Source organism: Pezoporus occidentalis, unplaced genomic scaffold, assembly GCF_034315485.1.
Source record: "Pezoporus occidentalis ecotype Australia unplaced genomic scaffold, CSIRO_AGI_Poc_V1 ctg115, whole genome shotgun sequence".
NCBI lineage: Eukaryota > Metazoa > Chordata > Aves > Psittaciformes > Psittacidae > Pezoporus > Pezoporus occidentalis.
In genome coordinates, this window is record NW_026912940.1 from 2,828,958 (window position 1) to 2,842,959 (window position 14,002).

Genomic DNA, 14,002 nt, shown 5'->3' on the forward strand with positions numbered 1-14,002 from the left:
CCCTGATCTGAGGAAAGACCACTTTTGTCTAAAAGAATTCACTGTAGTACAAAATTACCTACATATTTCAGCTGAGATCAGTGTCCTCCCGGGTAACATGCCATTTGCATAGTAGGTCTGCAGGTTAGACCTGCTCAGACAGTAGCATGTTTGTGTGCTTTACATTGCCAAAACACTTTCTATGTTTTACAATTATGAGTCAGCATTCACATACTCGCTTTACCTTCTTACTCATCCCTGACCCGTTTCAAGTTTGTATATGCTGTTGCCTGGCTCACAAAATGTGGTGAACTGTAAAATTCTAAACTGCATACAACTGCTGATTACACACTTGTGCAAACACAAGTCTCCATATGTTTGTGGTCTCCATGTGTTTGTGGCACTGGACTGCAGCCCTTACACGATGGTTAAACATTATAAATATTACTTAATTGATATGCATGTAAGCCTTGCTAAGACAGTTGTTATTAAGGGTATAATTTCTACTGACACCTCTGGGAGTTTTAAGTCCAGACAAGGGCTGAAAGATCAGTCTTTAGTCTGCATTTTCTTCCTGTATATATTACCAACAGCTTAAACTTTGCAACGACTTACTTACTTTTTTTCAGCTGCAGACATAAATGTATGTGCATAGGTCATTTGCTATGGCACATACAGATTAAACCTTGAAAACATTTCCAAGCGGTGTGAAAATAAAACCAACAGAATTTTGGTAAGAGATTTGCCTTAATTTGAAAGGCTTAAAATAAATGATCATATGATTTTAAAAAGCAAGGATTGCCTGCTATTTGTTGTAACCCCTATTTCTGTAATGCTCCTGTAGCCAGAGAAGCAGCTGTTCATTGCTGACATTCTCCCTGCCAGGCATTCCAATTCTCTGAGGTAATGGGCTACAAGCATACGGGCCTTCGCTTTAATTCTTTCAGCGTATCCTTCCGCATGGATAGAGCGAGGGGAACGCCTCCAGGAAAAGAAATTAAATGCACACACACAGAGGCACACAGGGACGGGCGATTTGAAAATACCCCAAGAACGCAGTTTGCGGTCATGCTGCACAGCGTCACATGAAGGAGGCTGCCCGGAGAGCTGTCTGGCACAGGTTTATTTTGTTGTAGTATTTTCTTCCACCCCCAGCTCCTTACCCAGTGGAATGATACTCAGAGCAAGTTTTTTGAGACAGGAAGTGAGGAATGTTTTGACTATGAGTTATCTGAGAAGAAGGTGGGTTAGCCGAGATAGCAGCTGTTTTGGCCAAGAGGAGCACAGTAAGTCAGTTCCTGAGGAATACAGATGAGATGGTTCCGGGAGAAAAAGTCTTGGAGTGCTGTGTGCTTTTTACGGCTATACATATGTGAAAGGAGACTTGGTGTCTTTGGATCACTGCACAAGGTAAGGGGAAAACAGCAGGCGTAGTAAAAAAAAAAATAGAATGTGATCTTCCCTGCTCTGTACCCTAGGACTGAAGAGTTTCAAACATTAACTTTTAAAAAGGCTGTAGAATTGTGCTTCTGGAGGTAGGGAAGGTTTGAGATAAGTGCTTAATTGCTGCTCTTTCAGCCCAAGAGTCATGTCAAAGATTAACTAGTAAAACAAGTGGAGAGTGGAGTATTCTGATTATTTTTGGCTCCCCAAATATTTCTGAAATAAATATATGTACTTTAAGCATTTGAAATAATAGGAACCCTTTTTCATTATTACACATTGCAGTTTTATTTTGCATGCTGCCATTCATGCAGGATGTTTAAAAAACCTTTGTAAAGTAAAATGCTAATTGCTGAGGAGGGAGTGGGAGGTGTAGGTAAAGGGGAGAGATAACCACAGCGCTCAGTAACCATGCGTCAGTCACAGCCATGTTGCTGAAATTCTGATGTAACTTTTTTGAAACTACATGTTTGTATTGTATGTACGAAGTTTGGCCGCTAAAGACATTTTAAGGTGTTCCATGAAAATTCCAGGCTTGCTAAATAAACGCTTGCTAAAAAAATGTATTGTAGAGGTCATCAACTGGCTTCGTAACTCCTGGCAGTATGTAATTTGTTTTTCTGCAGTAGCTTTATAACAATGCAGGTGTGTCTGAATTTACAGTAATGCAGAAGGCAGTTAGCACTGCAGAATGCACAGCTGCTGAATAAAACCAGCACAGCTGTGTTTGCAAGAAGTACACATGGTTCACAGTAGAAGTTGCTGAATGATTCCTCAGTGTTACTCATCAAACTTGCCCTTGTCCTACAATATTTATTATGAGTCAGGAATTTCTGTTTATAAGTTGGTCTTTTGTGACATGGAGTGGAAGCTAGGTTAAGTTTTTTGTGTTATGAACATGTTTCAGAAGTAATGAAGATTGTCAGGCATGTACTAAGCTAAAATGAAATAATTTAGGATAAATGCTCAGTAGAGCAATAAATGCAAACAACAGATCATAACCTGAAGAGAGCTTCTGGCACATTCTGAAAATTCTGCTCTAACTTACTTTTATGCTTCCATTGCGACCTGTCCACATAGCCAAATAACTGAAAGTCTGAGATTCCCTCATGTCAGCATTAGAGGGTTTGGAAACTTCACTGTCAGGTCAGCATCTGGTTAGCAACGTTTTAACTTTTTCCACGCCCTAAGAATACACTGCTAAGGCCCTGATGGGGGCACAAAAGTTTGAAAGTCTTTCATATTCAGTGGTACTACATAAAAACTGAGATTAAAATAGACTGCACTTCTGACTGCAGCTTTCAAAAAGACAAGTGAGCTGTTTCTTTTCATTGCTGTAGCATTGAAGAAAGTATGTAACTGTGCAAAGAATATATTGAAAAACAAGTCTTGTGGATAGGAGCTGAGGTCAGTCAGCCAAAAGTTATGCTGTCAGGAATTAACCCAGTGAGTTTCTGCTGGCAGTGGGCAGGAAGCAAAAACCTTCTGTCTGTTAGAGCATTCCCTGCAATGCTGCTCTAGGGGAGCAGGATTTGGAGGATCAAAGTGCAGCGCGAGTAATAAAATGAGGGTTCCCTTTGTATCCCTAAATTTTTCAGGGAAACCTGTTGCTATCAGTTGTTATTTATTCTGCAGCTGCACCCAAAAATAAAATAGTTGGTATTTGGGTCAGGTTTTTTTTAATTCAATTGAGATTTTAGTTGGTATCTGTTGAGAATGGGGATTCTGAAGGACTCAAATAATCTGCTTCCAGATTATTGTAAACGTCTTCAAGAAATTTGGGTCAGTTTTTTTTTAATTCAATTGAGATTTTAGTTGGTATCTGTTGAGAATGGGGATTCTGAAGGACTCGAATAATCTGCTTCCAGATTATTGTAAACGTCTTCAAGAAATATGCTACGGTCATTCTCTGGAGTAGGGTAATAAAGATGCCATTGAGGAAAACCATTCTGCCCCTTCTTTCTCCCTATTTTAGGCCTTAAGTGTCTTTCCGCCTCATTTTGTCTTCTCTGTGCTGCTTATGAGGGATTAGGGAGTCTGATGAGGGTTTTCAACCTAAAGAGTCTGCAGTTGTGTTGAGTAACATTAAATTTCTGTGTATATAAATGTACAAGTAGCACGAGGCTCTCAATCTGTTTATGGGTGTACCTTTGAGTTTTTAAAAACAGGTATGCTATGAAGGCTACTTCTTCTGATTCCCCCACTCATTTTGGTTTTGTCTGATAGTTCTAAGAGCCTTCAGAAATCAAATTACGGCTTTTAAAACGTGGTACTAGTGCACACCAGCCTTGAAAACACACAAAAACAAACCACAACAAACCGGGGGTGCTTCCTTGCTGTCTTTTACCATAGCGGCGCTGCCGCTAGAGGTCCCGGTGCGGAGCTCCCCGCGCCCGCAGCAGCCAAGTGACGGGAAGAAGGGCAGCTTTCCTCGGGCGCGGGGCGCGGCCTGCGGTGTTCGGTCAGCGAAGGCCGGGGAGTGCCTGCAAGGGCGTCCGGGGCCTGCTGCCCGGCCCGACCTGGAGCTGGTGGCGCAGCGGGGAGGCTCGTCACGATTGCTTCTCCTCACCTCAGGCGATGGCGGCTTTACCTCAAGTGTGTGAAGCGCTTTCACATCAGTGCCCAGCCTCGCTGTAGAGACCGCTCTCGCCACACTTCTCGTCTACTTCCGCAGACCCTCCCTGTATTTAGTGAATGCTTTTATTTCGCGTTCGCTGCTGAAAACCACCGCTAGTACGAGTGACATATTTCCTAAGCTGGGGCGCACGCCGTAAGAAAACACCTGAAACAGAAGCAGGGGGAAGCTTGTCTGTTGAGGAGTTGGCGGGAGAGGAGGCGTGGAGTGTTTGCCAAAGGTGGGGAAATGGGTGGCTGCTTTTTGACTGGGAATAAGCATGTTTTTCAAGGAAAAATTAGGAAATAAATAGTTCTCAGAATTTACATACTCTCTTTGCAAGGCAAAGCAAAGCCTGAAGCATCATACAGCAGTTTAACATGAGAAATAATAGTGCAGCTAGCTGTAATGCAGGGAAAATGAGAGGAATTGGGTTTTAATTGTCTGGTAGGAAATAGCTGAGGTGTAAGCTTTAGTGCCTCTCTTCCTGCCTTTCTGTTTTCTTCCTTAATCACTTATGGGGTTTGGGTTGGTGTTTAATCCAGGGGGTAGCGGCTGAGGCTGCATGCCGCTCCGCTCTGGAAAACAACCCAGATTTCCAGTTCTGCAGTTACAGAAAGTGGCTTTGTTCAGTGTTAGAAATACCTTAGGTAACACGGACTTCATAGATGTATTTCATTTAAATACTGAATCAGTTTAGAAATACATATTTTAAGGCATTGAAGCCACATTTGATTAAGGCTCATTATTCATCTGCGAGTTTAAAAAGAAGAATCAACTTGCCAAAGACCAGTGTCGTTTGTGGAAAAACCAGAAACTCTGGTGCTTATTTCATTATTTGAATGCAAACAGCTCTGCATTTTGGAGAAGTAGACTGATTATTTAGATTTAAAAAAAAATACATGTTAATTTTCCCATGTTACCATACGCCTTTCAGTCAAACTGTTGTTTCTGATTCTTGTATTTACTCTCTTTCTCTTTTGCCCCTTACTAGGATTCTAGTGGATGCCCCTTCTATTTGTCTCTTGGTGGAAAACTTGCTTGTCTTTAATGGATGCGCTGCTGCTGGTTGATCTCTGGAGACTTTACAGCTCCTTGCCTTTTGAGAGGAGATAGCTACTTGTCCCTCTCAAGGTCCTGGTGGAAGTAGCTTTTTATCAGAAACCATCCCTGGGGGAGAAAGAAGATGCCTCTACCTTTTGGGTTAAAATTGAAACGAACTCGACGTTACACAGTATCCAGCAAAAGTTGCTTGGTGGCTCGCATCCAGCTGCTCAACAGCGAATTTGTGGAGTTCACGCTATCGGTGGAAAGCACAGGCCAGGAAAGTCTGGAAGCAGTGGCTCAGAGACTGGAATTACGGGAGGTAAGCAAACTGTTGAGCAAAGGTGAAGGTGTGATTTTTGTCTCTGGTGCTAGATGACCTATGTGGTGAATCCTTACCCTTTGGGGCAATGGATATAGCATCAGTTACCCTGTGTTCCCCTTGTTTCTTCAGCTTCTGGTCTTGATGGGGACTTGGATTGCTCCAAAACACTTGTGAAACTTACATTACAGAGCTAGGGAATTGCCAAGGGGAGGACATATGAGAAGTGGCAGTGAATTGAAGCTTAGAGTGATAAACAAAGTGACTGGTTTTTAAATCTGACAATGCTGAAATGGTGTAAAAAAAAACCCACGAAGCAATGAACAGGAATATTCTGCCTAAGCAACGCGGTTAAGAATTACTGCAAGACTTGAGACAACTTTTAGCTAAGGATATGAAAGAGTGATGTGTGCATGTTTTGTTTTTTTTTTTTCTTTCTTGATGGATTAGAGCTGTGAAAAGAACCTAAAGCACAAAATGTGGTAAGCATACCAGTGATCAACTGTTTGTATTACTTGTTCAAATACCACAAACATGTTTGCAGAAACTGCCTTAGAGCAAGCATATGATCATTTAGATTGAATGGTGGCCTCATGAGGAAATATGGTTTCCACCAATTCAATCTATATGAATCTGTGTAACGTTCCCCCCCCACCCCCCCCCCCAAATTCCTTGCTTGGTATTTTGAAGGATCCTTTTGCAAGTGAAATTTACTCTTCTCCCACGCATTTAGTGTTTCTTTATACATCTGTATTGAGTGAATTACTTCTAAAATGTTCTGTTGCAAAATGTTGCTTATAGGAATCTACACAGATTACCAACCAATGTCATTGTTTTATAGTTTTGTTAAGCACAGGTGGATTTGATTGCAGTAGTTCAATGCTCTTGATCCTTTGTAAACTGACATTTCCCACTAGAGTCTCAAAAGGTTGTAGTCATTAAACTGCGACAGCATGTGCACTTTTGGTGGTCTGGAGGAGGAAAACTTGTAATAAAAGCTTAGTGTTGCTGAAAAAGATGCTTTTGTTGTGTTATGTGGTCTGTTACATAGTAGTGTTTTGAATACGGGATTCAAATACAGGATGGAAACCCTAGACTTAGGTAACCAAAATAAGAGTTGTCATGAGAATACTTACTGTCTAATAACTATGTTTTTTTGAAATGTTATTTTTTCATTGTCAAGCAACTGCTTGACATTGACATTTCTTGACACTGGCATTGACATTTCTTGACATTGTCAAGAAACTGCAAGTTTCAACTGCTTGAAACTTTGCTCAGATATTGTACAAGTAAATTTAGGACTCACTCCTGCAAGTATTTATTACTGCAAACAGCATGGTTACTGTAGGATTTCTTAGTAGAAAGTATTATATGTAGTCAGTTTTCAGATTTTTTTTTTTCCTGTTTGAATCTATTAATTGCTAAGTGTTTGTTTTTCAGTCCCAATATGAATTCCTGTGGATTCTCCAAGTATTTTAGTGTATATTTATTTTGGAAAAAATGCAGTGTTGGACAATGGTATGACTTCTTTATTTCATCTTGCTCCTTCTAGCAAAGGGAGGATCTAACTACTGTCGTAGCCTTAGTGCTTGTTTAGAACACATCAGATATCATAGATTTAGCATTCAGTTACTGTTGTGTGAATGGTGTTTGTCAATATTACCTATCCAGTTTCAGGTGTCACTGCAAAGTCAACAGAAGGTAAAGAATTGTAGCTGTATTTGGTTTGTAGAACGCAAAGGCTTTGTCTTCCTGAATGATGACTGCTAGCTTTCATGGAACTAGTCACAGAGCATTAGAGATGCAAGCATTTTCAGCTATTCTTCATTATCTTTTTCCTTTGGAGCTACTTCTAAAAATCTGTTAAAAAAAAAAAAAAGAAATAAAGGTGGCAGTTCTCTCAATTAAGAGTTATACATCAGACTGAGGGAGTTGACAGTACACTATTGAACTCTGAGCAGATACCTTCAGTCATGCATTCTTGCATGGATTATTTTGGCAGGAAAATGTGTTGCAATAAAAGGGAATGGAAAATAGGAATATAAATTACTTTCCAGAGCTTGCATTCAAAAAATGTTGTTCTGCCTTTAAATAGCCAGATTTACCAGGCAGATAGTGGATCATTCCAGACTGCTTGCTTAGTAGAAAGATTTTGGAAAGAAAAATCTACTCATCACTTTGCTTCAATCTGTGGAAACATCATTAGACCTTGACACTGTAAAATACTAAGTACTTTCCTTAAGATGTTGCATACTGTTAATGCACTAAGCATCCTTATAAGTGTGAATTCAAAGTGTTAGACATGAAAGTGTGACTGCTTATTTGAATACTGAGATTTAACGCAGTTAGGAACGCCAAGGCACCAGTTTCAGATTACTGTATATGGGATACACAGTTATGACATGCAGTTCTCGTGCACCTCCAGAGCAGTTTACTGCATGAGGTTTGAGGGGAATCTCTACCTTTTTACACATTGAATGCTAAAAAAAAGTGAATATCACTTTCTGTCTGATGTAGTCTGCAATTACTGAATTTGGACAGTGAATTGAATGGCTTGTTTTTAATGCTGTGATATCTTTAATGTAATTGCTTTAACAGATCACTGTGTAAATGAGTAATCTTATATTAGAGCTGTGTGTCCAAGCACTAGTTTTTGTTTGATTTTTCTCAGTTTAAAAGACCTGTGCTGTTATGGACACATTTTTAGGGTTTAGGAAGTCCTAAGTATGTTGCTAATTTTAGTTTTTTACTGAATGGTAAACTTTACAGAAAAGTGAAATGAATGCATTAAACTAAGAACAACATCTGGTATTCCTAGAATGTGACTCATCAGCAGCAGGTATGCAATCCAGCTCTCTTAAACTGAGGAACTGGGGAAAGAAGCCAAAGGGAAGAGGGAACATAAGTTACTTACCCTGTGTTCGCACAGCCTGTCTTTTATCCTGTGAGAGAACTATAACCAAACTTGATTTATGCAGAAATCTGTATTTGTTGCAGAAAACCATTCTGGAATTACAAGTTCTGAAAAACTGCTGAGAGCCCTGGTTGTTAACTACCTTAAAAAGTATGTGCAACACTGCTCATCTTGCATCTAGGGCATAAGTATACAAATGAAATACTTGAACATACAGATTTTTTTCTTCAATGTTAATACAGCTATAGGATGTTTGGCAGGAGATGTTACAAAGGATCTACTTCTCTTGCTGGATCTTCTTTCATTTGTTTTCTGATAACACTTCTAAACCAGAAAGAAGGGGCAAGTACTGAAGATGTGTACAAGCAGTCTCTAACTTAACTACCTTTACCGTGTAGAGATTTGGGCTTGAGTACAAGAACTACTGGTAGGGAACTTCTGTGAAGAGTATGTATTGTGCATATGCAAGTTCCTGTGTTTGTTTTGGACATGAATAGGGAAGAAGGAATCAAGGTTATCCGGAGCCTGAATAACTTTGAAGTTCTGAAACAGTGCTTCAGCAATGCTTGAACTATGCTGTAAAACTTCTAAAATACCAGCTGCTGTTTGGAGAAAACACAAAAAAATGCCTTTAATTCAGTGTCGTGGTTTCTTAAATGTGTGTTTTGCATATGTAAAGAGTTTTTAAAATAAGATCAAGTGCAACCATAAATATTCTTACGTGTATATGTATCAGTAAACATATTGACTGGCAGATAAATGTTGGGCCAAGTCATGACAGAAGGATCACTAACATAATTATGTTTATGCCCTTTGTTAAAGTCTGATGCAATTTTAGCTAATCTTCAGAGAAAGAAGAGGAGAAGCAGTGCCCATACTTGAGCTGCTATGCTTGCCTCTCTGAACTAAATTTTCCTTCAAATTAGAAAAGGAGAAATTGTCATGGATATATATAAATATATATAGTGTATATATATAGTATATAAAAATACTAGACCTTCAGTGTGCAATCTAATTAATTTAAAAGATAAAAATACCTTATTAAAAAGCAAACTTGACTCTGTCTAAAACATGCATTATAATTATAAGTGTGCTGTAATTGTTATTTATGAACCAAGGTAAATTGAAAGACAAAGCAGTCAGCCGAAAATCAGTAATCACCTCAGTGCAATTATTGTAGTTCTTCCTTTTTCTGAAGGAAAAATGCTATTCCAGTAGGTGTAGGATTTGCATGCGGTTGTATTGCACCAAGAAGCACAAAATTAAGGTTTTTTCATGAAGGCACTGCTGGCAACTAGGACACCTTGCCCCTCGTTTCTTTGGCTTTTTTTTTTTTTTTAGGTCAAAATTTGAATGTACCACATAATTCTGTTTTTTCATTTTCACAATGTCTGTATATCGCTGTGCAGTTCTGTACTGACTTTGACAGAAGAGGTTTTCTTCTGAAGCAAAGGTATCAGTTTATTGTTCAAGATTTTTTGACCATTTTGAAATTTTGCTTTTTCCTGTTGTAAAGCAATGAGAATTTAAGCTTCTGATGAATGGGAACATGGTACTCCTTTCAGTGTCAGTGCTGTGTAAGGCATGAGTCAAAAGCAGATATTCGAGTCCATCCTTCTTGGAGTCTTGGGCAGTGGTGAGGAAAAAGTAACATGTTTTTTAGAAAAAGTATGTTTCTACATGTCTTGGTCATGCTGATAACTGGAGCTGTTTCTGCAAGAGGTTAAAATGTGTATTGGATACAATGTTTTCTGTGCACTGTGAAGGTATTGCTCTTCAGCTTGTAAATTAGATACTTTACCTTTGTCAATGTACTGATGAATAGAATCTGCCTTGCCTGTCCGAAGACCATTTATTCAAGACATTTGCAGGGTGTAAAACAGTGTATTGTGATTTGTGCAATGTTTTGATTTGAATACATTAGAATGTGTCAGATTATCTGGCAAAGTATTCATTTTGTTTATTTCATATCCATGCTGTTTTGCTATAAGCTATAGTTGGCAACTGTTTCATTTAAATAGCATTTAAGAAACCTATATTGAAGTAGTTAGGACAAAATAATTGTGCATGTGTGTTGGGAAAAAGTTTCCATTATGAAAGAGCAAAGACTTAAGACAGACTTCTTTCTGTATTCATATAGCTACCCTGCTGAATACTCCCTGTGGCAGCTACAGTTGAAGATCTTGTCAGTACTCAAACAATAAAAACAGTGTAAGCAAAAGTACCCTAAAGTGAGTAGCTTCAAGATGGGGAGAAGGGAGAGGTTTTTTTTGGGCTAGCCAGCAGTCCTCCTTTTTCTGGAAGAAGAATTGTTTTTTGTAGTATGTAGAGGAGCGTAACTTTCCACTCAGTGACTGGTACCTGGCAAGGCTCATGGTTTTGTTTTTTTTTTTCACCACTTTCAGGAAGTCTTGGATCTTGTACACTGGCCAGTCCAGGATTCTCCAAATCCTTTCTCCCCTAGAGATTGGGAAGATTTGTGGAGGAGGTTGTCTGCTGTGATAAGAGTGGAGTTTCTGGAGAATTTTCAAGGCTTCTTGTCTCCTGTAGTTCTTAACATTGGGTGTAGGGTAAAGCTTTCACTTGGTATCTGGCAGTTGTGCACATTATGGAATTACTGACCCAGTTCTTCTGCATGCAGTTTATTTAAACTGTGATATCCTGATGGCAGGAGCTGTTTTGTATCTAAGCATATAATAAGGCTAAACACAGTGGAGCCCTTGGGCTAACTGGGATTTTGTAAGTCCAGCTGTGGTGCTTATCCTTTGGTAATGAGGTGTTTCTAGCACTTCTGTATAGCAGAGCCTTGTGGCTTGTTTTATTTGCATGTATCAGTGTGAAAGAGGAAAAGCCTGAAAATGTATTTTAATTGTATTATTCTGTAAACCCTGTTATTGTTTTATTTTTATTTTTTTTTATTTCTTGCATCACGTTTTAGGATGGTGATTCCTCAGGTCACTGCACCCTTGAGGCAGGTGGCAGATTGCATTAATTAAAAAGCACTTTATTAACAATTTGAAAACAATTCTGTTAACTATTCTATTTGTAACCTGAGAGATGCTCTGTAAGATTAATAATATAGGATATGGAAATTAGCTGGGAAATACACAAGTTTGAAGTAAACTGTAAACATTGCTATGCTTTGGGGAATGTGTGGTAAAGTCTGCGTGTACTCCCTGCTTCCATACGCAAAAAACAGTCACGGTTTTCTTTACCTTTAGTTTGAAGTTTTATAGAGAATGATCCTTTTCCTTTTCCTTTTCCTTTTCCTTTTCCTTTTCCTTTTCCTTTTCCTTTTCCTTTTCCTTTTCCTTTTCCTTTTCCTTTTCCTTTTCCTTTCTCTTTTTCTTTTTCTCTTCTTCTCCTTTTCCTTTTTCCTTTTTCTTTTTCTCTTCTTCTCCTTTTCCTTTTTCCTTTTTCCTTTTTTTTTTTTTTTAAGATCCACAACACAGTAGGGTTTTCTCAAAATCCTATAGAACATAACTTTTTCTTTATATAATACTTTCAAAAAAAAAAAGAGGCACAGTCAAGTTTGAGGATCGTAATAGGTGCTGTTAAGTTCAAGTGAGAAGGTTACATATATTTTATATCTGGTGTATACATTTGTCATTTTTATGTCATTTCTGGATAGTGTAAACTGTGACCAAAATAGACCCTGAGATCCTATATTAAAACATTTTATTTTATACCGCTAATCAGAATAACTGATACATACAAATTAGAGTTAAAATGGAATTATATTAGGGATGATGCTAATCCACATTGAGGAAAACAAACCAAAATGCAGCACTTAGTTGTAGCTAACTGAGGCAGTTGGTATAGGAAAGAAGGACTATCTCAGTGGTTCAATTTTAAATTACAGAGCAGATGAGGAACAGTAAACTATGCTCAATGAATGTGAAAATTGATGAAAATTCAAAGATTTAAAGTTCAGTTTTTAATGGGTTTGTAAAAGATAACACTGTTTTTAAAAAAGGTGTTATTTAATTCACATCCAAGAATTTCTGAGCCAGTTGTTTATCAGCACTGATTCTATAATGACATAGAATCACATAATATTTTGAGTTGTAAGGGACCTCTGAGGGTTGTATGATCCCACCTTCTGCTCAGAGAGGCCACCTTGGATCAGTTGGCTCAGGGATTGCCTGGGTGAGTTTGAGTGCCTCCTAAAACAGAGATTTGGCACCTTCTTGGACTACCTATTCCACTGTTTGTCTAGTCTTGTGAATTTCTTCCTGGTCTAATTGGAATTTCCCATGTTGCAGCTTGTGCCCAATGCTTCTCATACTTGCAGTAAGCACTTCCAAGAAGAGTCTGTCTCTGTCTTCTCTATACCTTGCTTTTAGGCAGTTGAAGTCCACAGTAAGATTTTACTTTAGCCTCTTAGGACTGATCAGTCCCATTTCTCTGACTCTCACATCATGCTGAAAGATGTGATATAGCTGCCTACAGTAACGTAGTTTTGTGGTGTTCATACCTAATGAAGCTCCTGTGCTTAGCTTAGGAAGTCTGGTTTATTTCATAGATGAAATCACTCCATGCCCACCAAACTTGTGTTGGCCTTTTGGTACTTTTATGTTCTTGATGACTCTTAAACTTTCATGCAAAAAGTACTTACTATTCCTGTCTATAGTGACAGAAAGCAGCTAGATAGAAAGTAACTGTGCAGAAATTATATGCTCTTTTTATTTCTATTTGATTTTCTTTGGAGGGGTTGGGTCATGAATAAGTCACTAAAATAAATGAACCTCAAAGCAGTGTTAACAGCTTAACATATTTTAAGAATTATGTCATGACATTCTTTTTAGCATTGGGTGTTGTCCTGAGCTGCTAATAATAAAATGTTTTAGCAATGAATAAAAATGGATTCTATTTTAATCAGTGCGAATATTCCAGGGTGCATAAGCTCCTCTGAAAACTCACAGGATCAAATTCTGCCCTTGAAGTCAAGTAAAAGGTTTGCATAGAAGTCAGAAGACAGGCTTTGGTCCACAGTGTTTTGCTTGGCTTTCATTTTATTTTTGATGGTCCAGACTGGGGGAGTTCGTAAGGGAAAATACTGTGGCAGAAAAATCTTATTTAAAGATATGTTGGATTCCAGAGAATATTTTAATATGCAGAAACATTTTTCTTAGTCTGTTGTGCCAGTAATTACTGTGCTGTGTGTAGGCAAGAAAAAGCCTTTTAAAGAAACAGGCCAGTGCAGATGATCATCATGCCTTAACAATAGGCTCTACATCAGTTTAGACTTCAGGGTATAGAACCAGGAATATCTTACGTCAGAGGGTCTTTCAGCTTTGTTGGTGTGCTTCTGTTGTTCTGTAGCTGTTTCTCTTAAGTTTCAGTCTCTGCCATGGCCTCTGCACTCACCCAGAAAGTTGTGGTTCAGCATTTTGGGTCGCACTCAGCCCAGGGCTGATGCAGTTAACCTGTTGGGCCGGTGGGCTGGGACAGCACAACAGGCTTTCTTTTTTGAGCTCTTCCTAGCAAGTGAGATCAAATAGCTCATGGCATATAGATCAACTGTTTTTTTTTTTTATTTTTTTTTTGTCCTGTAATTTATTTTACCATCTTGCATTATATATACATTACATTTGTAACACTTGGAAGTTACAGAATGTCGGCATCACAGTCTGACTTTGGCTGCTGTGATTGTGCACATTATGGTAACAGTCTTGTAATGAAA

General features: G+C 38.7%; 1 protein-coding gene across 4 annotated transcripts in view; it reads left to right on the forward strand.

Annotated features, from left to right (window-relative positions):
- Nucleotides 1-14,002, forward strand: part of PTPN21 (protein tyrosine phosphatase non-receptor type 21) — a 44,338-nt gene continuing 30,336 nt past the window's right edge. The window contains exons 1-2 of one of the 4 annotated variants that reach the window (XM_062638769.1): nucleotides 1-1,389; nucleotides 5,031-5,402. In XM_062638769.1, coding sequence (XP_062494753.1) covers nucleotides 5,223-5,402 — 180 coding nt within the window. In that variant the 5' untranslated portion in view covers nucleotides 1-1,389; nucleotides 5,031-5,222. Of the gene's footprint in view, nucleotides 1,390-3,873; nucleotides 4,193-5,030; nucleotides 5,403-14,002 lie in introns of those variants that run through there. The other 3 variants (XM_062638790.1, XM_062638801.1, XM_062638780.1) reach the window with 3 other exon arrangements.